The sequence below is a fragment of the Anolis carolinensis genome, unplaced genomic scaffold (assembly GCF_035594765.1).
Source record: "Anolis carolinensis isolate JA03-04 unplaced genomic scaffold, rAnoCar3.1.pri scaffold_11, whole genome shotgun sequence".
Classification (NCBI taxonomy): domain Eukaryota; kingdom Metazoa; phylum Chordata; class Lepidosauria; order Squamata; family Dactyloidae; genus Anolis; species Anolis carolinensis.
The window spans coordinates 8683690-8708412 of record NW_026943822.1 but is presented as its reverse complement, the minus strand read 5'-3'; the positions used below and the strand labels follow the sequence as shown (position 1 = coordinate 8708412).

Genomic DNA, 24723 nt, shown 5'->3' with positions numbered 1-24723 from the left:
ATTATTATTATTATTATTATTATTATTATTGCTGCCTAGTGGCTTTTTTTAGACATTTATACAAATCTGTTATCAATGACATGCTGCAAATGCTTCAGCTCCCACTTGAGGCTGTAAAACATGGCATGAAAAACATTGAAGATGCTCTAAATCAGTGGTTCCCAACCTGTGGTCAGTGGACCACCAGTGGTCCCTAAGAACTAGAATATGGTCCGCGGCCTTACCGTTATTACACCATTGCAAAGAGAGTAACTAGTCTTGCAAAATCCTCTTCTAGTGCCAAGGCAATGAGGATGTCAAGAGGGGAGAGGCTGACTACCCACAAAAAGCATGATAACAAGCCTCCTGACTGCTGCTTCTCCTCCTCCTCCCTCCTCCTCAGAGGAGCCCTTCCATATAGTACCTGGAAGCAGGGGTGCATTGGTGTCTTCGTGTTTAGGCCTGTTCCTGGGGTTATTTGGGATGCTGATTCAGAACATTATATTGGGCAGCTCTAGATTATTAAATATGGTTTTCTGTGGGCGAGGAAATGGCAACTACTGGATGGCATATGTTCTGTATCAGAAACTCGAGCTGATGTGGTCTATCCAATGTAGTTCTATGAATCAGCACCCCAGCTAACCAAACCAAAAACTGATTCGTAACTCTTTTAATACTGTAGGGTTGAAAATCCCATTTCCAATGGAAATTCCCATTCCACATGGCGGATAATCAAAAGTGATGGGAGTTGCTGTTCAATAATATCAGGAAGGGATTTTTTGCTTTGGAGAAAATGTGATAGCAAGGGAGATCATTCAATTCAAAGCCCACATGGGTCTTTTAATACAGCCATGGGCCAAATAAGGGGGAGGGGGAGGAGCAAGAAATCACAAGCAGAACCAGATGACATCTATGGAGACAAATCTGGCAATTCTTTAAGTAAGACAATTAAAACAATAAGCTGAGTCAACTCTGCAGCAAGCAAGCGCTTGTCCTGGTTCCAGCAGAAAAGAACTTCCAGTCCAATTCTGTAATAGAAGGAGGCCTGACAGAAGAAGATTCAGAGCATATTAATGATTGCAGCTCCCATCAGCCTTAGCCAAAAACAGCTGAGCATAGGACCGGCTAGGTCAATTGGGTGGGGGATTCTGAGAACTGAAGTCACAAACATTAATTTTTCCACCATTTGTGCTTAAAAATTAAATGAATGGCGCATTCACCCAGTGGAACTAATGTAGCTTGACTCCACTTTAAAGCTATGGAATCCTCTTACTTGGAGTTTAGAGAGGCTCCAGCTCGATTTAGCAGATGGCTACAGAGCTCATGAAAATGCAACTCTCCTGATTTGATAGCCTTGAGCCATGGCAGTGAAAGCTGTGTCAAACTATATTCATTCTACAGTATAGATCAGTGTTTCTCGACCTGAGGGGGGGGGGGTCGTGAGGGGGGTGTCAGAGGAGTCGCCAAAGACCATCAGAAAACACATATTTCTGATGGTCTTAGGTACCCCTTTGTAGGTGAACTATACATCCCAGGAACACCCAAATGCTAAGGTCTATTTTCCCCAAACTCCACCAGTGTTCACATTTCGGCATATTGAGTATTTATGCCAAAGTTTGGTCCAGATCCATCATTGCTTGAGTCCACAATGCTCTCTGGATGTAGGTGAACTACAACTCCCAAACTCAAGGTCAATGTCCATCAAACCCTTCCAGTATTTTCTCTTGGTCATGGGAGTTCTGCGTGCCAAGTTTGGTTCAATTCCATTATTGGAGTTCAGAATGCTCATTGATTATAGGTTAAACTATAAATCCCAGAAAATACAACTCCCAAATGACAAAAGCAATCCCCTCCATTAACTCCACAAGTATTCAAATTGGGCATATCAGGGATTTGTACCAGTGAATGAAAATACATCCTGCTTATCAGATATTTACATTACGATTCATAACAGCAGCAAAACTGAAACGGCAGACAAAGGTTTTGAGGCAATGAGACAAAGAGAGTTCCGAGTGCTGAAGAAAAATGACATTTATTCTCAGTGGCCACAGAGAATAAGCATAGGAAGGACCTTTCCTGTAATCAGGAAAGCAAGGGTCCTGAACAAAGAATCACAGGGCTTTTTATACCATTTTGCATTCATCTACATACATCATATGGGCATTATCCTTCACCAATTAGTGTCAAAAAAGTATTACTTTTGCACTTTACTAAAAGCTACTTTTGCATTTTTCTAAAACATGCTACTTCCAAGACCTCTGACTCTCCATTAGGCCTTATCTAAGGAATTCCCCTATCTAGGCTTTCCGGGGTTACATTAACTGAGGAATTTCCCTATCTAAGCTTTTAGGGACTCATTAGCACCCCTCATAGCGCCAGGTTACCTTAAGCTTATTTTGACATCCCAAACCCTTGATTAATTTCCCGTTGCCTGGTACGGAAGCTTATCTAGTCTTGTTCACACTTTAACAGATGTTTCTGCTACTTAGGGTGAACTTTGGTTTCTGCTATGAGGCAGAATGTATTTTAGAGAATATATGCACACATTCTGCTTGTGATTATATATATATATTCTTTTCTAATATGATTACATTCAATATATAGTTTCCAATACAAGTATTATATTTTTCCAGTTATGAAGTAGCAATGAAAATAATTTTATGGTTGGGAGTCACCACATGAGGAACTACATTAAGGGGTTGTGGCTTTAGGAAGGTTGAGAACCACTGGTATATAGATGCACCCAAATAAATGAAGCACTGGTGTTAAAAAAGGTAAAGGTTTTCCCCTGACGTTAAGTCTAGTCATGACAGACTCTGGGGGTTGGTGCTCATCTCCATTTCTAAGCCAAAGAGCCGACGTTGTCCATAGACACCTCCAAGGTCATGTGGCCACTGGCATGACTGCATGGAGTGCTGTGACCTTCCCACCAGAGCGGTACCTATTGATCTACTCCCATTTGCATGTTTTCGAACTGCTAGGTTGGCAGGAGCTGGGGCTAAGAGCGGGTGCTTACTCCGCTCCCGGGATTTGAACCTGGGACCTTTCGGTCTGCAAGTTCAGCAGCTCAGCGCTTTAACACACTGTGCCACCACCAGGGGCACTGGTGTTACAAGACCACGAATGTGTTTCACAGCCTAGGATGCATGCGTCAAACTCAAGGCCCGTGGCCCAAATGGGGCCCGCCATGTCATTTTATGTGGCCCTCCTCCAGATGCTGGACTACAACTCCTGTATTCCTCATCATTAGGCATCATTACAACAAATGATGGGAGTTGTGATACAGTTACACTTGGAATGCTGTCATTTGTTCTGTTCACTTAGGAGAATAGGGTTTGGATTTAGATACAAAGCCTTGTGGGAATGATATCTGACTTTAACCTTTCCCAAACCTTTACTGGGTTGCCATTCTCATCATCCCTAATGCACATGGTGGATAATGAAAGGTGATGGGAATTGTCGTTCGATAACATCAATAACAGGAGCCCCAGTGGCGAAGTGCGCTAAAGGTTCAAACCCTGGGAGTGGCGTGAACAGCCGCTGTTAGCTCCAGCTTCTGCCAACCTAGCAGTTCGAAAACATGCCAATGTGAATAGATCAATAGGTACCGCTCTGGCGGGAAGGTAACGGTGCTCCATGCAGTCATGCCGGTCACATGACCTTGGAGGTGTCTACGGACAACACCGGCTCTTCGGCTTAGAAATGGAGATGAGCACCAACCCCCAGAGTCAGACATGACTGGACTTAACGTCAGGGGAAACCTTTACCTTTACCTTAACATCAATAACAAACTGGGCAGAAACCAAAGAGCACCAACCACAATGTTAAAACAGTTATAACTGCCCATCTGTCTTCACGGATTCACCATCCATGGATTCAACAGCCCTTTGAAGGCAACCATGTGGCCCCCCATGAAAATGAGTTTGACACCCCTGATCTACACTGTTAAATCAATGCAGCCTGACACCACTTGAACTGCCATAACACAAGGCAACGGTATACTGGGATTGGTCCTTTTCACTCTTTGGCTAAGAAGGTAAAAGGTCCTGCAAAACAGAACCGCCATGATTCCATAGTATTGAGCAATAAACCTTCAAGTGGTATCAAACTTCATTCATTTTACAGTGTAGATGCACCCTTCGACAAAGCAAGAAAGCCCTGCTCTAGGATTCATTACCAAGAATAAAATAAACTCAGAGGAAATGGATTGTGTGAATGCGACCTCTGGCAGTGTCATTCCGCTTCATACAAACTTCTGTGCCTATTCTTCAAAGCACTTATGGGGTGGATAAGAGCCAGGCAAGAGAATAAACAGATCATGAAGGGAACATGGAAGCAGCAGGGTGCTTGGAACGGCCTCCGAAACTGAGCAACGGGCAAGCAAAGTGGAAACCAATCCTGGGTAGAGCTTGGAGCTGACAACCCTGTCCGGCTTTGTCAAATTTAACACAGGAATCACCCAGGAAGGGTCTCGGATCAAGCCAAATGCCAATGATGAATCAGCAAAGAATTAGAAAAAAATCCAACAATCAAACAAAACAAAAAGGGGCGGGGAGATTTGATCAGAAATAATGTTGTGAAAAATGCACCAAACACAAAAGAACCAAAGCCTACAGTCAGGACCAATAACCAACTATGTAACACAACATAGAACAGTACTAACAAATATTTATTTACTACATTTATATCCCACCCTTCTCACCCCGAAGGGGACTCAAGAGCGGCTTACAAATAATATGTACATACAACATATTATATTATTAGCATAGTACATTAGCATTATAAATTACTATATTGTACTATACCACAATACTGTAATATTATTAGTAATATTACGTGTAATATATAATTAATATTATTATATTGTATTATTATTAGTATTATATAAATATTATGATAATACAAAGTGGAATAATATCAAGCTTTTCTTGTGTGCCTTGAAGTCAATGTTGACATATGGCGGCCCTAAGGCGAACCTATTGCAGAGTTTTCTTGGCAAGGGTTGCCTTTGCCTGAGGCTGAGAGAGTGTGACTTGCCCCTAGCCACCAGGGGGTTTCTAATAGGGATCTGAACTCAACCATTGCACAGTGGCAATTGTGTGTGTGTGTGTGTGTGTGTGTGTGTGGGAACTAGGCAAAAGTAAAGGTTTTCCCCTGACATTAAGTCTAGTCATGTCCAACTCTGTGGGTTGGTGCTCATCTCCATTTTTAAGCCGAACAGCCAGCGTTGTCCAAAGACACCTTCAAGGTAATGTGGCCAGCATGACTGCATGGAGCGTCGTTACCTTCCTGTCGAAGTGGTACCTATTGATGTACTCGCATTTGCATGTTTTTGAACTGTTAGGTCAGCAGAAGCTGGGGCTAACAGTGGGAGCTTATCCTGCTCCCCGGATCCAAACAGCCAACCTTTTGGTCAGCAAGTTCAGCAGCTCAGTGGTTTAACCCACTGTGCCACCGGGAGCTCCTGTGTGGGAATTAATGTATGTAAAACACCATCACAGTTCCAATCAAGACGTTCTCCGTAGGGTATATTGAGTAAATGGGAAAGAAAGAAAGAAAGAAAGAAAGAAAGAAAGAAAGAAAGAAAGAAAGAAGCTGCACACAGCTGTCCCAAGAACAGATGAAGAAGGAATCATAAAGGTTTTTTTAAAAAATCAGCAACTACAGTGCTCTAATACTTGTTTGAACAGGGTTTTTTTAAAGGCTCTATGGAAAACAACAATGTTTTTGGCCTTTGGGATCAAAGTCAGACTCATCACTTTGAATATGTTAGCACAACACTGATATGTAACCCTGTTGCATATATTTGCATTTTAAAAAGAGCGTCAAGCAAAAAAAAAAAAAAGGAAAGGTGAGTGATCATAAGTTGATCTCACAGGGGAATTCCTCCTGCTTACACTGAAGACTGATTGCCAGGGGTTTGTTTTGGCTGGGCCAGTTTAATCAGAATAACACAGAATACACAGGAGAAGAGCAAAGGGAGGGGAAATCTGCATGACTAAGCTAGGTCCCAGAAGCAGATATGAGACTCTCCTTCCATCCTAACTGCCACTGCCTTGGCCTTGGCAGGAGAGAAAAGGATGGTGCCTTCTTGTCCATCTCTCTATTGTTTATGCCCAGAAGCAGATGGGAGCTTCTTATCCACCCCAACTGCCACTGTCCTGGATCCCCAGCTATGTCCCAGAAGCAGGTGAGAGACTCTCCTTCCATCCCAACTGCCACTGCCCTGATCTTGGAAGGAGAGAGAAAGAGAAGGCGGCACAATAATGTCATGCCTAGACCCAGAAGTAGATGAGAGGTCCTTCTTCCATCCCAACTGCCATTGCCCTGGCCTCAGTGACAGAGAAGAAGAGGAAGCAGCCACAGCCCCATTATATCTTGGTCAAGGAGTGAGTGAGAGGCTCTCCTTTCATCCCAAGTGCCACTGTCATGGCCTTTGTGGGAGAAAAGAAGAAGCAGCCACAGCCCCATTATATCTTGGTCAAGGAGTGAGTGAGAGGCTCTCCTTTCATCCCAAGTGCCACTGTCATGGCCTTTGTGGGAGAAAAGAAGAAGCAGCCACAGCCCCATTATATCTTGGTCAAGGAGTGAGTGAGAGGCTCTCCTTTCATCCCAAGTGCCACTGTCATGGCCTTTGTGGGAGAAAAGAAGAAGCAGCCACAGCCCCATTATATCTTGGTCAAGGAGTGAGTGAGAGGCTCTCCTTTCATCCCAAGTGCCACTGTCATGGCCTTTGTGGGAGAAAAGAAGAAGCAGCCACAGCCCCATTATATCTTGATCAAGGAGTGAGTGAGAGGCTCTCCTTTCATTCCAACTGCCACTGTCATGGCCTTTGTGGGAGAGAAGAAGAAGCAGCCACAGCCCCATTATATCTTGATCAAGGAGTGAGTGAGAGGCTCTCCTTTCATCCCAACTGCCACTGTCATAGCCTTTGTGGGAGAGAAGAAGAAGCAGCCACAGCCCCATTATATCTTGATCAAGGAGTGAGTGAGAGGCTCTCCTTTCATCCCAAGTGCCACTGTCATGGCCTTTGTGGGAGAAAAGAAGAAGCAGCCACAGCCCCATTATATCTTGATCAAGGAGTGAGTGAGAGGCTCTCCTTTCATCCCAACTGCCACTGTCATAGCCTTTGTGGGAGAGAAGAAGAAGCAGCCACAGCCCCATTATATCTTGATCAAGGAGTGAGTGAGAGGCTCTCCTTTCATCCCAAGTGCCACTGTCATGGCCTTTGTGGGAGAAAAGAAGAAGCAGCCACAGCCCCATTATATCTTGATCAAGGAGTGAGTGAGAGGCTCTCCTTTCATTCCAACTGCCACTGTCATGGCCTTTGTGGGAGAGAAGAAGAAGCAGCCACAGCCCCATTATATCTTGATCAAGGAGTGAGTGAGAGGCTCTCCTTTCATCCCAACTGCCACTGTCATAGCCTTTGTGGGAGAGAAGAAGAAGCAGCCACAGCCCCATTATATCTTGGTCAAGGAGTGAGTGAGAGGCTCTCCTTTCATCCCAAGTGCCACTGTCATGGCCTTTGTGGGAGAAAAGAAGAAGCAGCCACAGCCCCATTATATCTTGATCAAGGAGTGAGTGAGAGGCTCTCCTTTCATTCCAACTGCCACTGTCATGGCCTTTGTGGGAGAGAAGAAGAAGCAGCCACAGCCCCATTATATCTTGATCAAGGAGTGAGTGAGAGGCTCTCCTTTCATCCCAACTGCCACTGTCATAGCCTTTGTGGGAGAGAAGAAGAAGCAGCCACAGCCCCATTATATCTTGGTCAAGGAGTGAGTGAGAGGCTCTCCTTTCATCCCAAGTGCCACTGTCATGGCCTTTGTGGGAGAAAAGAAGAAGCAGCCACAGCCCCATTATATCTTGATCAAGGAGTGAGTGAGAGGCTCTCCTTTCATTCCAACTGCCACTGTCATGGCCTTTGTGGGAGAGAAGAAGAAGCAGCCACAGCCCCATTATATCTTGATCAAGGAGTGAGTGAGAGGCTCTCCTTTCATCCCAACTGCCACTGTCATAGCCTTTGTGGGAGAGAAGAAGAAGCAGCCACAGCCCCATTATATCTTGGTCAAGGAGTGAGTGAGAGGCTCTCCTTTCATCCCAAGTGCCACTGTCATGGCCTTTGTGGGAGAAAAGAAGAAGCAGCCACAGCCCCATTATATCTTGATCAAGGAGTGAGTGAGAGGCTCTCCTTTCATTCCAACTGCCACTGTCATGGCCTTTGTGGGAGAGAAGAAGAAGCAGCCACAGCCCCATTATATCTTGATCAAGGAGTGAGTGAGAGGCTCTCCTTTCATCCCAACTGCCACTGTCATAGCCTTTGTGGGAGAGAAGAAGAAGCAGCCACAGCCCCATTATATCTTGATCAAGGAGTGAGTGAGAGGCTCTCCTTTCATCCCAACTGCCACTGTCATGGCCTTTGTGGAAGAGAAGAAGAAGCAGCCACAGCCCCATTATATCTTGATCAAGGAGTGAGTGAGAGGCTCTCCTTTCATCCCAACTGCCACTGTCATGGCCTTTGTGGGAGAGAAGAAGAAGCAGCCACAGCCCCATTATATCTTGATCAAAAAGTAAGTGAGAGGCTCTCCTTTCATCCCAACTGCCACTGTCATGGCCTTTGTGGGAGAGAAGAAGAAGCAGCCACAGCCCCATTATATCTTGGTCAAGGAGTGAGTGAGAGGCTCTCCTTTCATCCCAACTGCCACTGTCATGGCCTTTGTGGGAGAGAAGAAGAAGCAGCCACAGCCCCATTATATCTTGGTCAAAAAGTAAGTGAGAGGGTCTCCTTTCATCCCAACTGCCACTGTCATAGCCTTTGTGGGAGAGAAGAAGAAGCAGCCACAGCCCCATTATATCTTGATCAAGGAGTGAGTGAGAGGCTCTCCTTTTATCCCAACTGCCACTGTCATAGCCTTTGTGGGAGAGAAGAAGAAGCAGCCACAGCCCCATTATATCTTGATCAAGGAGTGAGTGAGAGGCTCTCCTTTTATCCCAACTGCCACTGTCATAGCCTTTGTGGGAGAGAAGAAGAAGCAGCCACAGCCCCATTATATCTTGATCAAGGAGTGAGTGAGAGGCTCTCCTTTCATCCCAACTGCCACTGTCATGGCTTTTGTGGGAGAGAAGAAGAAGCAGCCACAGCCCCATTATATCTTGGTCAAGGAGTGAGTGGGAGGCTCTCCTTTCATCCCAACTGCCACTGTCATAGCCTTTGTGGGAGAGAAGAAGAAGCAGTCACAGCCCCATTATATCTTGATCAAGGAGTGAGTGGGAGGCTCTCCTTTCATCCCAACTGCCACTGTCATGGCCTTTGTGGGAGAGAAGAAGAAGCAGCCACAGCCCCATTATATCTTGATCAAGGAGTGAGTGAGAGGCTCTCCTTTCATCCCAACTGCCACTGTTATAGCCTTTGTGGGAGAGAAGAAGAAGCAGCCACAGCCCCATTATATCTTGGTCAAGGAGTGAGTGAGAGGCTCTCCTTTCATCCCAACTGCCACTGTCATGGCCTTTGTGGGAGAGAAGAAGAAGCAGCCACAGCCCCATTATATCTTGGTCAAGGAGTGAGTGGGAGGCTCTCCTTTCATCCCAACTGCCACTGTCATGGCCTTTGTGGGAGAGAAGAAGAAGCAGCCACAGCCCCATTATATCTTGATCAAGGAGTGAGTGAGAGGCTCTCCTTTCATCCCAACTGCCACTGTCATGGCCTTTCTGGGAGAGAAGAAGCAGCAGCCACAACCCCATTATATCTTGGTCAAAAAGTAAGTGAGGGGCTCTCCTTTCATCCCAACTGCCACTGTCATAGCCTTTGTGGGAGAGAAGAAGAAGCAGCCACAGCCCCATTATATCTTGATCAAAAAGTAAGTGAGGGGCTCTCCTTTCATCCCAACTGCCACTGTCATAGCCTTTGTGGGAGAGTAGAAGAAGCAGCCACAGCCCCATTATATCTTGATCAAGGAGTGAGTGAGAGGCTCTCCTTTCATCCCAACTGCCACTGTCATGGCCTTTGTGGGAGAGAAGAAGAAGCAGCCACAGCCCCATTATATCTTGATCAAGGAGTGAGTGAGAGGCTCTCCTTTCATCCCAACTGCCACTGTCATGGCCTTTCTGGGAGAGAAGAAGCAGCAGCCACAACCCCATTATATCTTGGTCAAAAAGTAAGTGAGGGGCTCTCCTTTCATCCCAACTGCCACTGTCATAGCCTTTGTGGGAGAGAAGAAGAAGCAGCCACAGCCCCATTATATCTTGATCAAAAAGTAAGTGAGGGGCTCTCCTTTCATCCCAACTGCCACTGTCATAGCCTTTGTGGGAGAGAAGAAGAAGCAGCCACAGCCCCATTATATCTTGATCAAGGAGTGAGTGAGAGGCTCTCCTTTTATCCCAACTGCCACTGTCATAGCCTTTGTGGGAGAGAAGAAGAAGCAGCCACAGCCCCATTATATCTTGGTCAAGGAGTGAGTGGGAGGCTCTCCTTTCATTCCAACTGCCACTGTCATGGCCTTTGTGGGAGAGAAGAAGAAGCAGCCACAGCCCCATTATATCTTGATCAAGGAGTGAGTGAGAGGCTCTCCTTTCATCCCAAATGCCACTGTCATGGCTTTTGTGGGAGAGAAGAAGAAGCAGCCACAGCCCCATTATATCTTGGTCAAGGAGTGAGTGGGAGGCTCTCCTTTCATTCCAACTGCCACTGTCATGGCCTTTGTGGGAGAGAAGAAGAAGCAGCCACAGCCCCATTATATCTTGATCAAGGAGTGAGTGAGAGGCTCTCCTTTCATCCCAACTGCCACTGTCATGGCCTTTGTGGGAGAGAAGAAGCAGCAGCCACAGCCCCATTATATCTTGGTCAAGGAGTGAGTGAGAGGCTCTCCTTTCATCCCAACTGCCACTGTCATAGCCTTTGTGGGAGAGAAGAAGAAGCAGCCACAGCCCCATTATATCTTGATCAAGGAGTGAGTGAGAGGCTCTCCTTTCATTCCAACTGCCACTGTCATAGCCTTTGTGGGAGAGAAGAAGAAGCAGCCACAGCCCCATTATATCTTGGTCAAGGAGTGAGTGGGAGGCTCTCCTTTCATCCCAACTGCCACTGTCATGGCCTTTGTGGGAGAGAAGAAGAAGCAGCCACAGCCCCATTATATCTTGATCAAGGAGTGAGTGAGAGGCTCTCCTTTCATCCCAACTGCCACTGTCATAGCCTTTGTGGGAGAGAAGAAGAAGCAGCCACAGCCCCATTATATCTTGATCAAGGAGTGAGTGAGAGGCTCTCCTTTCATTCCAACTGCCACTGTCATAGCCTTTGTGGGAGAGAAGAAGAAGCAGCCACAGCCCCATTATATCTTGGTCAAGGAGTGAGTGAGAGGCTCTCCTTTCATCCCAACTGCCACTGTCATGGCCTTTGTGGGAGAGAAGAAGAAGCAGCCACAGCCCCATTATATCTTGGTCAAGGAGTGAGTGGGAGGCTCTCCTTTCATCCCAACTGCCACTGTCATGGCCTTTGTGGGAGAGAAGAAGAAGCAGCCGCAGCCCCATTATATCTTGGTCAAAAAGTAAGTGAGAGGCTCTCCTTTCATCCCAACTGCCACTGTCATGGCCTTTGTGGGAGAGAAGAAGAAGCAGCCACAGCCCCATTATATCTTGATCAAGGAGTGAGTGAGAGGCTCTCCTTTCATCCCAACTGCCACTGTCATGGCCTTTGTGGGAGAGAAGAAGAAGCAGCCACAGCCCCATTATATCTTGATCAAGGAGTGAGTGAGAGGCTCTCCTTTCATCCCAACTGCCACTGTCATGGCCTTTCTGGGAGAGAAGAAGCAGCAGCCACAACCCCATTATATCTTGGTCAAAAAGTAAGTGAGGGGCTCTCCTTTCATCCCAACTGCCACTGTCATAGCCTTTGTGGGAGAGAAGAAGAAGCAGCCACAGCCCCATTATATCTTGATCAAAAAGGAAGTGAGAGGCTCTCCTTTCATCCCAACTGCCACTGTCATAGCCTTTGTGGGAGAGTAGAAGAAGCAGCCACAGCCCCATTATATCTTGATCAAGGAGTGAGTGAGAGGCTCTCCTTTCATCCCAACTGCCACTGTCATGGCCTTTGTGGGAGAGAAGAAGAAGCAGCCACAGCCCCATTATATCTTGATCAAGGAGTGAGTGAGAGGCTCTCCTTTCATCCCAACTGCCACTGTCATGGCCTTTGTGGGAGAGAAGAAGCAGCAGCCACAACCCCATTATATCTTGGTCAAAAAGTAAGTGAGGGGCTCTCCTTTCTTCCCAACTGCCACTGTCATAGTCTTTGTGGGAGAGAAGAAGAAGCAGCCACAGCCCCATTATATCTTGATCAAAAAGTAAGTGAGGGGCTCTCCTTTCATCCCAACTGCCACTGTCATAGCCTTTGTGGGAGAGAAGAAGAAGCAGCCACAGCCCCATTATATCTTGATCAAGGAGTGAGTGAGAGGCTCTCCTTTTATCCCAACTGCCACTGTCATAGCCTTTGTGGGAGAGAAGAAGAAGCAGCCACAGCCCCATTATATCTTGGTCAAGGAGTGAGTGGGAGGCTCTCCTTTTATCCCAACTGCCACTGTCATAGCCTTTGTGGGAGAGAAGAAGAAGCAGCCACAGCCCCATTATATCTTGGTCAAGGAGTGAGTGGGAGGCTCTCCTTTCATTCCAACTGCCACTGTCATGGCCTTTGTGGGAGAGAAGAAGAAGCAGCCACAGCCCCATTATATCTTGATCAAGGAGTGAGTGAGAGGCTCTCCTTTCATCCCAAATGCCACTGTCATGGCTTTTGTGGGAGAGAAGAAGAAGCAGCCACAGCCCCATTATATCTTGGTCAAGGAGTGAGTGGGAGGCTCTCCTTTCATTCCAACTGCCACTGTCATGGCCTTTGTGGGAGAGAAGAAGAAGCAGCCACAGCCCCATTATATCTTGATCAAGGAGTGAGTGAGAGGCTCTCCTTTCATCCCAACTGCCACTGTCATGGCCTTTGTGGGAGAGAAGAAGCAGCAGCCACAGCCCCATTATATCTTGGTCAAGGAGTGAGTGAGAGGCTCTCCTTTCATCCCAACTGCCACTGTCATAGCCTTTGTGGGAGAGAAGAAGAAGCAGCCACAGCCCCATTATATCTTGATCAAGGAGTGAGTGAGAGGCTCTCCTTTCATTCCAACTGCCACTGTCATAGCCTTTGTGGGAGAGAAGAAGAAGCAGCCACAGCCCCATTATATCTTGGTCAAGGAGTGAGTGGGAGGCTCTCCTTTCATCCCAACTGCCACTGTCATGGCCTTTGTGGGAGAGAAGAAGAAGCAGCCACAGCCCCATTATATCTTGATCAAGGAGTGAGTGAGAGGCTCTCCTTTCATCCCAACTGCCACTGTCATAGCCTTTGTGGGAGAGAAGAAGAAGCAGCCACAGCCCCATTATATCTTGATCAAGGAGTGAGTGAGAGGCTCTCCTTTCATTCCAACTGCCACTGTCATAGCCTTTGTGGGAGAGAAGAAGAAGCAGCCACAGCCCCATTATATCTTGGTCAAGGAGTGAGTGAGAGGCTCTCCTTTCATCCCAACTGCCACTGTCATGGCCTTTGTGGGAGAGAAGAAGAAGCAGCCACAGCCCCATTATATCTTGGTCAAGGAGTGAGTGGGAGGCTCTCCTTTCATCCCAACTGCCACTGTCATGGCCTTTGTGGGAGAGAAGAAGAAGCAGCCGCAGCCCCATTATATCTTGGTCAAAAAGTAAGTGAGAGGCTCTCCTTTCATCCCAACTGCCACTGTCATGGCCTTTGTGGGAGAGAAGAAGAAGCAGCCACAGCCCCATTATATCTTGGTCAAGGAGTGAGTGAGAGGCTCTCCTTTCATTCCAACTGCCACTGTCATGGCCTTTGTGGGAGAGAAGAAGCAGCAGCCACAGCCCCATTATATCTTGGTCAAAAAGTGAGTGAGAGGCTCTCCTTTCATCCCAACTGCCACTGTCATGGCCTTTGTGGGAGAGAAGAAAAACAGCCACAGCCCCATTATATCTTGGTCAAGGAGTGAGTGGGAGGCTCTCCTTTCATCCCAACTGCCACTGTCATAGCCTTTGTGGGTGAGAAGAAGAAGCAGCCACAGCCCCATTATATCTTGGTCAAGGAGTGAGTGGGAGGCTCTCCTTTCATCCCAACTGCCACTGTCATGGCCTTTGTGGCAGAGAAGAAGAAGCAGCCACAGCCCCATTATATCTTGATCAAGGTGTGAGTGAGAGGCTCTCCTTTCATCCCAACTGCCACTGTTATAGCCTTTGTGGGAGAGAAGAAGAAGCAGCCACAGCCCCATTATATCTTGGTCAAGGAGTGAGTGGGAGGCTCTCCTTTCATTCCAACTGCCACTGTCATGGCCTTTGTGGGAGAGTAGAAGAAGCAGCCACAGCCCCATTATATCTTGGTCAAGGAGTGAGTGAGAGGCTCTCCTTTCATTCCATCTGCCACTGTCATGGCCTTTGTGGGAGAGAAGAAGCAGCAGCCACAGCCCCATTATATCTTGGTCAAAAAGTGAGTGAGAGGCTCTCCTTTCATCCCTACTGCCACTGTCATGGCCTTTGTGGGAGAGAAGAAAAACAGCCACAGCCCCATTATATCTTGGTCAAGGAGTGAGTGAGAGGCTCTCCTTTCATCCCAACTGCCACTGTCATAGCCTTTGTGGGAGAGAAGAAGAAGCAGCCACAGCCCCATTATATCTTGGTCAAGGAGTGAGTGAGAGGCTCTCCTTTCATTCCAACTGCCACTGTCATGGCCTTTGTGGGAGAGAAGAAGAAGCAGCCACAGCCCCATTATATCTTGGTCAAGGAGTGAGTGAGAGGCTCTCCTTTCATCCCAACTGCCACTGTCATAGCCTTTGTGGGAGAGAAGAAGAAGCAGCCACAGCCCCATTATATCTTGGTCAAGGAGTGAGTGAGAGGCTCTCCTTTCATTCCAACTGCCACTGTCATGGCCTTTGTGGGAGAGAAGAAGAAGCAGCCACAGCCCCATTATGCCTTGGCCAAGAAGCAGGGGTCCTTCCTACATCTCAACTGCCACTGCCCTGGTGGGAGAGACGAAGAGGTTAGGTCAGGCTCCATCATGCCTAGACCTAGAAGTAGAAGAAAGCCCCTACCTTCATCCCTACTGCCACTGCCTTGACTTCAGATATATATATAAGCTAGATTTATTCCCTTCCCACACTGTCATTGCCCTTTCCTTTTTTGTCTTGTCTTAACTAGGCTAAAACCTTTTTATTCAGACAGGCTTTTAAAGATGAAGGTGTTTAAGACCATGTCAGGAGCTGCTGTGGTTTTATGTCTTTTTAATGGATTTAATCTGAATTGTTTTTCATAGTAATGATATTTAATGCTGTTTTAAGATTAGTATATTTATATATTTAAATTTTATGCTGATGTTTTATGTTTAGCTGCTTTGAGTCTCCCGCAGGAGAGATAAAGCGAGGTATAAATACATATATTTATTATTATTATTATTATTATTATTATTATTATTATTATTATTATTAGATTGTCAACCAGAGGGCAAGGAACTAGGGCCTTGTGGTTGGCCTTATGAGTAAAGCACTATATGCTTTGATAATGCCATATAAATTGATGATGATGATGATTATGATAAAAGAATTAGCTTATCACACAGTTGGAATTTGCATCAGCCCATCTGTCTGTTTCTAAGTGTTGCCATGCTTTTCAATACAGTATTTTTAGTACAGTATTGGCTAATTTTTTGCAGAGACCTACTTAACCTAACTGGGGTGGTGGATAACAATACTATGTCATCTGCGTATATCAAAATATTTAACTCCCTATCCATAATCTTTGGTCCATGACATTCTTTCATATTCAAATATTCCACAATATCATTTATATAAAAATTAAAACGGAACGGTGCCAACAGACATCCCTGTCTCATACATTATTATTATTATTATTATTATTATTATTATTATTATTAATTAGATTGTCAACCAGAGGGCAAGGAACTAGGGCCTTGTGGTTGGCCTTACAAGTAAAGCACTATATGCTTTGATAATGCCATATAAATTGATGATGATGATGATGATGATGATGATGATAAAGAATTAGTTTATCACACAGTTGGAATTTGCATCAGCCCATCTGTCTGTTTCTAAGTGTTGCCATGGTTTACAATAATTACATCTCTGGATTACTCGGACCAGCTAGCAGGGTCACCTCCTTCAATTCCTTCCCATTCTTGCCTTATCTAATTATTTTTGGTCTCGGCCACATCTGTCTTGTCCACCTATTTTAGGAAACAGTGCAAGGGGGACATACATTTACATTCAGCAACAGCCAGCCTGGAAAGCAGTTAAGAATAACACAGTCCTGGAGGAGGAGGAGGACCATTTTAAAAACAAACTCTCAGCAATGCAGCGTAACAGGGAGTGCCTCTTTGCAAATGTCATCAAGCTCCATCCTATGCCAGGTTTTAGCAATATGGGGAAAAAAATAGTTGGGACACAGTTTGCATGAAAACAATTTTCATTCTAGTCTTTTGAAATGCAAATCACTGCCAATGGAAGGAAGAGAGCAAACAGCAGAGACTTTGGGGGCTGGGATTAATTTAACCCCTCTTTTTCCTCTGCCACTACATCTGATGAACCAACAGCATATTATTTGAAAACACAGAAATGCTGGACCACTCTAGTAACCACCATGTCAGACGACACAGAGAAGCTGTTGAAATCCACAAGCATGTGGACAATTCTGACAGTAAGGAGGAAACCATGAAAATGAACAAAATTTGGCTACCTATATTAAAAAAACTCTAAAATCAGGACAGCAAATAATGAGCAACATTCGCAAAACAGAAATTCCAGACAAAAAACAATCAGGGCCAGCTAACATCCCAACAAAGGATTCCCTCGGGAAAGAAGCAGCCAGGCTTTAAATCTGCAAGGCTATTCAATGTTAATCAATGTGATAAATCACAACATTCATACTTGCCTCATACAGACAAGGGTTCTTTCTCCCACCCTGGACATTATTCCACAGATATATAAACCCCACTTGTTTAGTTTCCAACAGACTTCACAACCTCTGAGGATGCCTGTCACAGATGTGAGCAAAACGTCAGGAGAGAATGCTTCTGGAAAATGGCCAGACAGCCCGGAAAACTCACAGCAACCCAAAGGAAATGTTTTATTCTAAAATAACTTGAGAGAACACTTATCTAGGAAAGAACACATATGTAGGGATTTCTCCATCCTCCAGACTGACTCCATGGTTAACTTCTACATCTTAGTCCAAAAACAATAACATCTCTCTTTAAAGACATGAATAAATTGAAAAAGACATTTCATCCATCTCATTCAGTGTTGTCTCCCCTAAAGGTTGACATGACCAGTGCTCATGATAACTTGTGGGATGATGGGGGTTCTAGTCCAAAAAACTGTTCTAATCAAACTCATCAAACTAGCTGCTTGAGCTTCCGGGATGCCACCAAGTGCATACAAAACATCCCTAACTACTCCAATAGATAAAAGGAATCAGAACATGAAATGCCAATATGGTTTACGTGAAATTCTGGGTGGAGTAGTGAGATGATAGAAGACAATGAAGCAGCAAGACAAATGATTAACCAAAGCATTCCCTATGGATGCTCTCATCTTCTTTACAACTGTAGATTAGATTCCTATGGCACCACCACAAATGACCCTGTGATAGCAACAAGCCTTGTGATTCACGCAGATCTTTGGCAGCCAGAGTTTAAATATAATCTGAGTTTCAAGAAAGGCCAATAAAGAGAGTCAATCAATTAAGTATTTTAGAGTGAAAAGACTCCAAGCTGATTAGATCATCACAAGGTTCTTCAACTAAAACTTTCCCCATATAGTTGGACCTCAATATCTATGGATTCTGTGCCAGTAGGTTCAACCATCTATGGCTTGAAAACGTTCCCTCAAAAAACCTTAATTTTGCTAGTATAACCACTACGGTATGACACTAAATATAATAGAACATGAGTATCTATGGATTTTGGTATCCATAGGGCACCAAACTCCAGTGGAAATGAAAGACCCACAGTACTAAGGTGTGCAGTCAAATCACCTTGTGTTTGCAGAGACATTTTACATCTCTGCGGCTTCCTGGTCCTCTTACTTCCATCACTGCACCCATTTTTTGTACATGTAAACATGTATTCAAAGTACCCACCTCCTTCTCCATCTGCCTTTCAAAGCACCCATCTCTAATGCTTCCTGCAGTTTGGATCTCTGTCTGAACTAGTCAGCTCACCCTAGATCAGTGGTTCTCAACCTATGGGTCCACAGGTGTTTTGGTCTACAACTCCCAGAAATCCCAGCCAGTTTACCAGCGGTTAGGATTTCTAGGAGTTGAAGGCCAAAACATCTGGGGACCCACAAGTTGAGAACCATTGCCCTAGTTTTCAACACCAACGTGAGCCATCGAGCAGGATCATCCAACAACAAACACAATGGCTTGTATTCTCAAGCATCCTTGTCAAACATTGGAGAACCAAGATGCAACATCGGACCTTTTGGGTGTAAGACACATAAGCAAAGATTCAGCAGAGTTGAGGTCAACTTCCCCTTTCCTGATTCGCTAGGAATCTGGTCTTAGGGCGAACCAGATGTTCACCCTACCCAACTCATTCTTCCTGGCTTGCCATCTCAGATTCCAAAGGTGGTCTTCTATTTCCATTCCTCACCAGGTCTGTTCTCTTCCTCACTCCCACCCAGAACAAAAGGAAAAGGAAAAAAAGTAACCGCACAGCGAGCAAAAGCTGAGATTAGAAACCCAAGGTGGTCTGCAAAAAAAGTGATATAAGACAGACGGCTGTGGGGGGAAACATCCACTCCACGCTACTCTTTTTTGTTTGCATCCCACACATCCCACCTTCACACACTGGCATCCATTCATCTGCTGGAGATGCCAGGAGAGGTGGCATCGAGAGTTAAGCCAAATGTAAATCTAACACACTGAGCCTCCTACGGCTCAGTGTGTTAAAGTGCTGAGCTGCTGAACTTGCAGACCGAAAGGTCCCAGGTTCAAATCCCAGGAGCGGAGTGAGCGCCTGCGGTTAAGCTCCAGCTTCTGCCAACCTAGCAGTTCGAAAACACGCAAATGTGAGTAGACCAATAAGTACCACTCCGGTGGGAAGGTAACAGCATTCCATGCAGTCATGCCGGCCACATGACCTTGGAGGTGTCTACGGACAACGCCGGTTCTTCGGCTTAGAAATGTAGATGAGCACCAACCCGCAGAGTCGGACACGACTGGACTTAACGTCAGGGGAAACCTTTACCTTTTACTAAATCTATACAAGCCTTTGGCACTGGGTTATAAACATGCGGAGCTGTGCATAATTACTTTCAGTATTTTAAATTGTTTAAGCAGTTGCATAAAATTGGCCTGCCATAACTATGGATTCTGTATCCACGGATGGCAACCCAAGGCTTGGAAATACTCCAAGAGGCAGCACTTAGTTTGATTATTTTATATAAGGCAGACCATTTTACAATGCCATCGCATAGCATGGCACTTAGTTTTTGGTATCCACAGGTGAGTCTCGGAGCCAAACCACAGTGGATAGCACTGTATACTTAAGTAAGATAAAGGTTTCCCCTGACATTACGTCTAGACGTGTCCGACTCGGGGGGCTGGTGCTCATCTCCATTTTTAAGCCGAAGAGCCAGCGTTGTCCATAGACACCTCCTAGGTCATGTGGCCAGCATGACTGTATGGAGCTCTGTTACCTTCCCACAGAAGCGGTACCTATTGATCTACTCACGTTTGCATGTTTTCGAACTGCTACATTGGCAGGAGCTGGGGCTAATAGCAGGAGCTCACTTCACTCCCCGGATTCAAACTGCCAACCTTTTGGTCAGCAAGCTCAGCAGCTCAGTGGTTTAACTCGCTGCGCCACCAGGGGCTCCACTTAAGTAAGGAAGGTGTATTGGACCATCATCCCAATATCTGATGTAAATGCTGTTCACGTATGCTGGGGATCGTGAGCAGAGTGGACTACCTTCTCTGCATGCAACAGTCAAGTGAGCAGGAGACATTATCCTTGTGGCTACGCATATGAAATAGGTTCACAGTCATTACACAGCCACAATTGTGATATTATTGTCACAACTGTGGTCACAATTATTACATATTAGTGTCCTCTCATTGGGAATCAGCTGCAAGAAGCGAAGTGGTTTGGGGATGATCTGGCCAGGACAAATGACTTCATTACGAAAGCAACACTTCAAGAATTGATGTAGAATTTTGGTCATTGTCATTATTGCATGAGACCTGCTTAATGATGCGAGCTTGTTGAACATGGCTTAATCCAGATGCAAAGAGTTCTGAATGCCATAGAATCTCCATGGAGAACATCGCCATGCCTGGGCCTTCGGTGCCGTCCAATGCTCAATGCTATTTGGGTTCTGCTTGCCAAAAAGCATCGAAGCAATTCCACAACAGCAGGCTATTTTGCACCCTTGGCAAGGCGAACTGCTTGCAGCAACGCACACCATCTCCAAAAGGCCATTTTCAAACACAGAGATCTTCCAAAATAAATTTTAAAAGCATCAGTCCAGACACTACAGTGAAATAATTAGTATCCTCTTCCTCCAAAGGAGATATTTCAGTATACAAACCATTTGGAATAACCTTGAGGTGCTAAAATGATCACTTTCAGCTTTTAGTCCATCAAAATCTCTTCTATAGGTCTTTTCCTCGGCACATGTTGTGCCCCTCAAAGGCCAGGCAGGAGTCTGCACTCAAAATAAAATGTCTCCTTGGCACAAGCAAACAACACAGCAAAGCCAGAAAAGACATAGTATCATGATGAGGCATCTCTATACTTGCCCTTGATAACAATCCAAAGTAACTTTTGCCAGCATCGAGGACTGAGCTACTACTCTGCAAGCCAGGATTCAATCCAAAGCGCAGCTACTGAAGCCCACTGTGACCTTGGGTGAACCACACTCTCTCAGCCTTAAAGAAACTCCATGAAAGGGTCACCTTAGGTTCACCATAAGTCAAAGGGGCATTGGAGAAAGTGAGAAGGTTTGGGGAATATTTTTCCAAGCAATACATGGTGGAATCTGTGGAAGGCTGGCTGTATTTTCATCCCTCTGCAGATTTGGCAGAGAAGCTATAAACAGCAAGTGCGGGGGGATGAGAGGCAGTACAAATGCCTTTCCACATATTATATATATGTGTTTGTGTGTGTATAATATTTTATATAACATACATAAATTATTATATATATTCTATATACATAAAGTATTATATAAATTTATTATATAACTAGCTTTGCCCGGCCACGCGTTGCTGTGGCTGATGGGAATCCTTTGTTGGCCAGGTGGAATAGCAGTGAATAGCCTTGCAGCCTCAAAGCCTGGCCGTTTTCTGGAGTAGCTTGAGCTGTTTGTTGTATGAACGTAGAGGCATGGATGAGGGGTTGTGCTGCCAAGTTTAGTGTTTCTGGGATGTGTAGTTTTGTTGTTTTATCCTAGGCCAAAATATCATTACCTATATATATATATATATATATATATATATATGTAACTTTATATTTTTATACACAAAAGGTAAAGGTAAAGGTTTGTCCTGACGTTAAGTCAAGTCATGCCTGACTCTGGGGGTCGGTGCTCATCTCCATTTCCAAGCGAGTGTTGGATAAGTGAGACTCTACTGTATATATATATATATAATTTCCCAATTTAATCTTCTTCCTTTCCTCCTACACACTTTCCTCCAGCAAAGCCACACACAAACCCTAAGGAACAGCCTCCATCCTTCTGTTCTAGGCGCCCACTCTTCCAAGAAACCCTCAGGACAATCCACATCATCGCATTTCCCCCAATGGGATTTTTTAAATTATTATTATTTTCCTTGATGCTTTTCCCTGCAGGAAAATTACAAAAACCAAGGAAAACCAACATGGATAATGAATGAATTTTGATTTTTTATCCCATCCTAACTTCCCAGTGGGGACTCAGGGCTGCTCACAACATGAAGTAGATACACTCTTCTGCCAAATGTTCACATGCTTAATGATTGTATGCATAAGCTGTATTAAGACATCAATATATATATATATATATATATATATATATATATATATATATTCCATCTGGTTTAAATACTATATTCCCAATTTAGGTATTGTTTCTTTTTTAAAATTGTATAGTGTGTATTAATTATTATTATTAATTAATTGTTAATAATACTAATATTAATTAATTGTTAATAATATTAACATTAATTAATTATTAATAATATTAATATATAATTATATATCTATCAGGTAAAGGTTTTCCCCTGACGTTAAGTCCAGTCGTGTCCGACTCTGGGGGTTGGTGCTCATCTCCATTTCTAAGCCGAAGAGCCGGCGTTGGCCGTAGACACCTCCAAGGTCATGTGGCCATAGGCATGATTGCATGGAGCGCCGTTACCTTCCCACAGAAGCGGTACCTATTGATCTACTCACATTTACATGTTTTCGAACTGTTAGGTTGGCAGGAGCTGGAGCTAACAGTGGCCGCTCCCGGGGTTTGAACCTGGGACCTTATACAATAATATTAATAATAATAATAATAATAAAACTTTATTTATATACCGCCCTATCTCCCGGATGGGATTCAGGGCGGTTTCCAATCATAAAAACAACTCAAACATTACATAACAACACAATAACACATTATTAAGCAAAGTAAAAATACAATTATAGAAATAAATGACACTTACATGACCTGATCAAGGGGATGGGGACCATAAACGCAATATATTAAAATGTATTATTTTAAGTTAGAGAAATCTTGTGCAATATATTCATTATATATATATATATATATATATATATATATATATATATATAATTATATATCTATATTATATATATATATATATATATATGTATATGTATATGTATATATATATAATTATATATCTATATTAAAAGATAAAACCCAAGGCGGACTGAGGTATAAGCAATTAGGCATCCCTTTAGTGCAGGAATGGGCAAACTTGGGCCCTCCAGGTGTTTTGGACTACAACTCCCACAATTCCTAACAGCCTACCGGCTGTTAGGAATTGTGGGAGTTGCAGTCCAAAACACCTGGAGGGCCCAAGTTTGCCTGTGCCTGCTTGAGTGCCTTTCCTCCTGGCCTTTTCCATCCTCCCACTGCCAAAAAATAAACTGGCCCTATGCTTTTGACTTTGGGCCACCCTCCACCTTGGAGAGAAATACAAAATGCAGCAGAGACTGAGCTAAGCTTGCAGCCTTGCATGCGTTTGGATCCCTTTTTGCACCAATTCCTGAAGCTTAGCTTCTCTGGACAGCTACCAATGCAGGAAGGAAGGTGTAGTTTGCCTTGCCCCCCACCCCCTACCCCCGCCGCCCCCGCCCCAGAAAGGGAAGCGTTTGTGCTGCTACCCCATCCTTTTCCTCACCAGGTAAGCGCCCACCGTGCCTTGGGCCAGCATCAAGGCGCATTCCGAGACCAGGAAGATCTGGATATTGGTGAAGCACCAGGCACCGCCCGGCCGCTTGGCTTCGGGGCCCGGCGGGTCCCCTTCGGGGGGCTTCTTGCCCGGCATCCTCCTCCTTCTCCCCCTCCTCCTCCTCTTCCTCCTCTCCTCCGGCTCCTTCTGGCCCCAGCCCGGGCTACCGAGGCGCCCCCGGGGGCGAGTGCCAGCTCCCTTTGGACATCCCCAAGCAGATCGCCGCCTCCAGCCCAGCCGCCGCCGCCCGCACCGCTGCCATGGCCCGCTCCCTTCCCTCCTCCTCTTCTTTCTCCTTCCCTCTCTCTCTCTCTGTCAGCCTGCCTTCCTCTCGCTTTTCTCCTCCCCTCTTCTCCAGCTCCGGAGGGGAGGAGGGAGGGAAGGAAGGAAGGAAGGCAGGAAGGAGGGAAGGAAGGAGGGAGGAAGCCAGCTCTGCTGGAGACACTTCTCCTATCTCATGTCGGTATTAGTGTTATTATTGATGAATATTTCCCATTTTTACAGGGAAAGGGAAAGCAGGAAATGGGGGAGACTTAAGGAAATACAGTAGTCTCACTTATCCAACGTTCTGGATTATCCAACACATTTTTGTAGTCAATGTTTTCAATGCATTGTGATATTTTGGTGCTAAATTTGTAAATACAGTAATTACTACATAGCATTAACGTGTAATGAACTACTTTTTCTGTCAAATTTGTTGTATAACATGATGTTTTGGTGCTTAATTTGTAAAATCATAACCTATTTTGATGTTTAATAGGCTTTTTCTTAATCTCTCCTTATTATCCAACATATTCGCTTGTCCAATGTTCTGCCGGCCTGTTTATGTTGGATAAGTGAGACTCTACTGTACTTAGAGAGGAGGAGAGAAGGAATCATAAAATCATCTATATATATAAAAGAGTGATGGCATCAGGGCAGCGGACAAAACAACAAAACTACAGGCCCCCCAACCTCGAAATTTGACAACACAACCCATCATTCATGGCTCTAGGTTGATACAACAAAAAGAAAAGAAAAATAAAGTCCTAATTACAGGGAGAGGAATAATAGTTTTTATCCAATTGCTGCCAGTTTGAAGGCTAAGCTCCGCCCACTTGGTCTCCTAGCAACCTACTCAGCCCAGGGGACAGGCACAGTTAGGCCTCACTTAGGCCTCTTCCACAGATTATCAGATTTGAACTGGATTATATGGCAGTGTAGACTCAAGGCCCTTCCACACAGCTATGTAACCCATTTAGAATCTTATATTATCTGCTTTGAACTGGA

At 45.0% G+C, this 24723-nt stretch overlaps 1 protein-coding gene across 2 annotated transcripts in view; it reads right to left on the bottom strand.

Annotated features, from left to right (window-relative positions):
• The window catches only part of slco3a1 (solute carrier organic anion transporter family member 3A1), a 144037-nt gene extending 120230 nt beyond the window's left edge, over positions 1-23807 (bottom strand). For both annotated transcript variants that reach the window (XM_062963495.1, XM_062963496.1), the window contains exon 1: positions 23404-23807. In XM_062963495.1, the coding sequence (XP_062819565.1) occupies positions 23404-23550 (147 nt within the window). In that variant the 5' untranslated portion in view covers positions 23551-23807. The remainder of the gene's footprint in view (positions 1-23403) is intronic.
• Between the last annotated feature and the right edge of the window lie 916 nt (positions 23808-24723).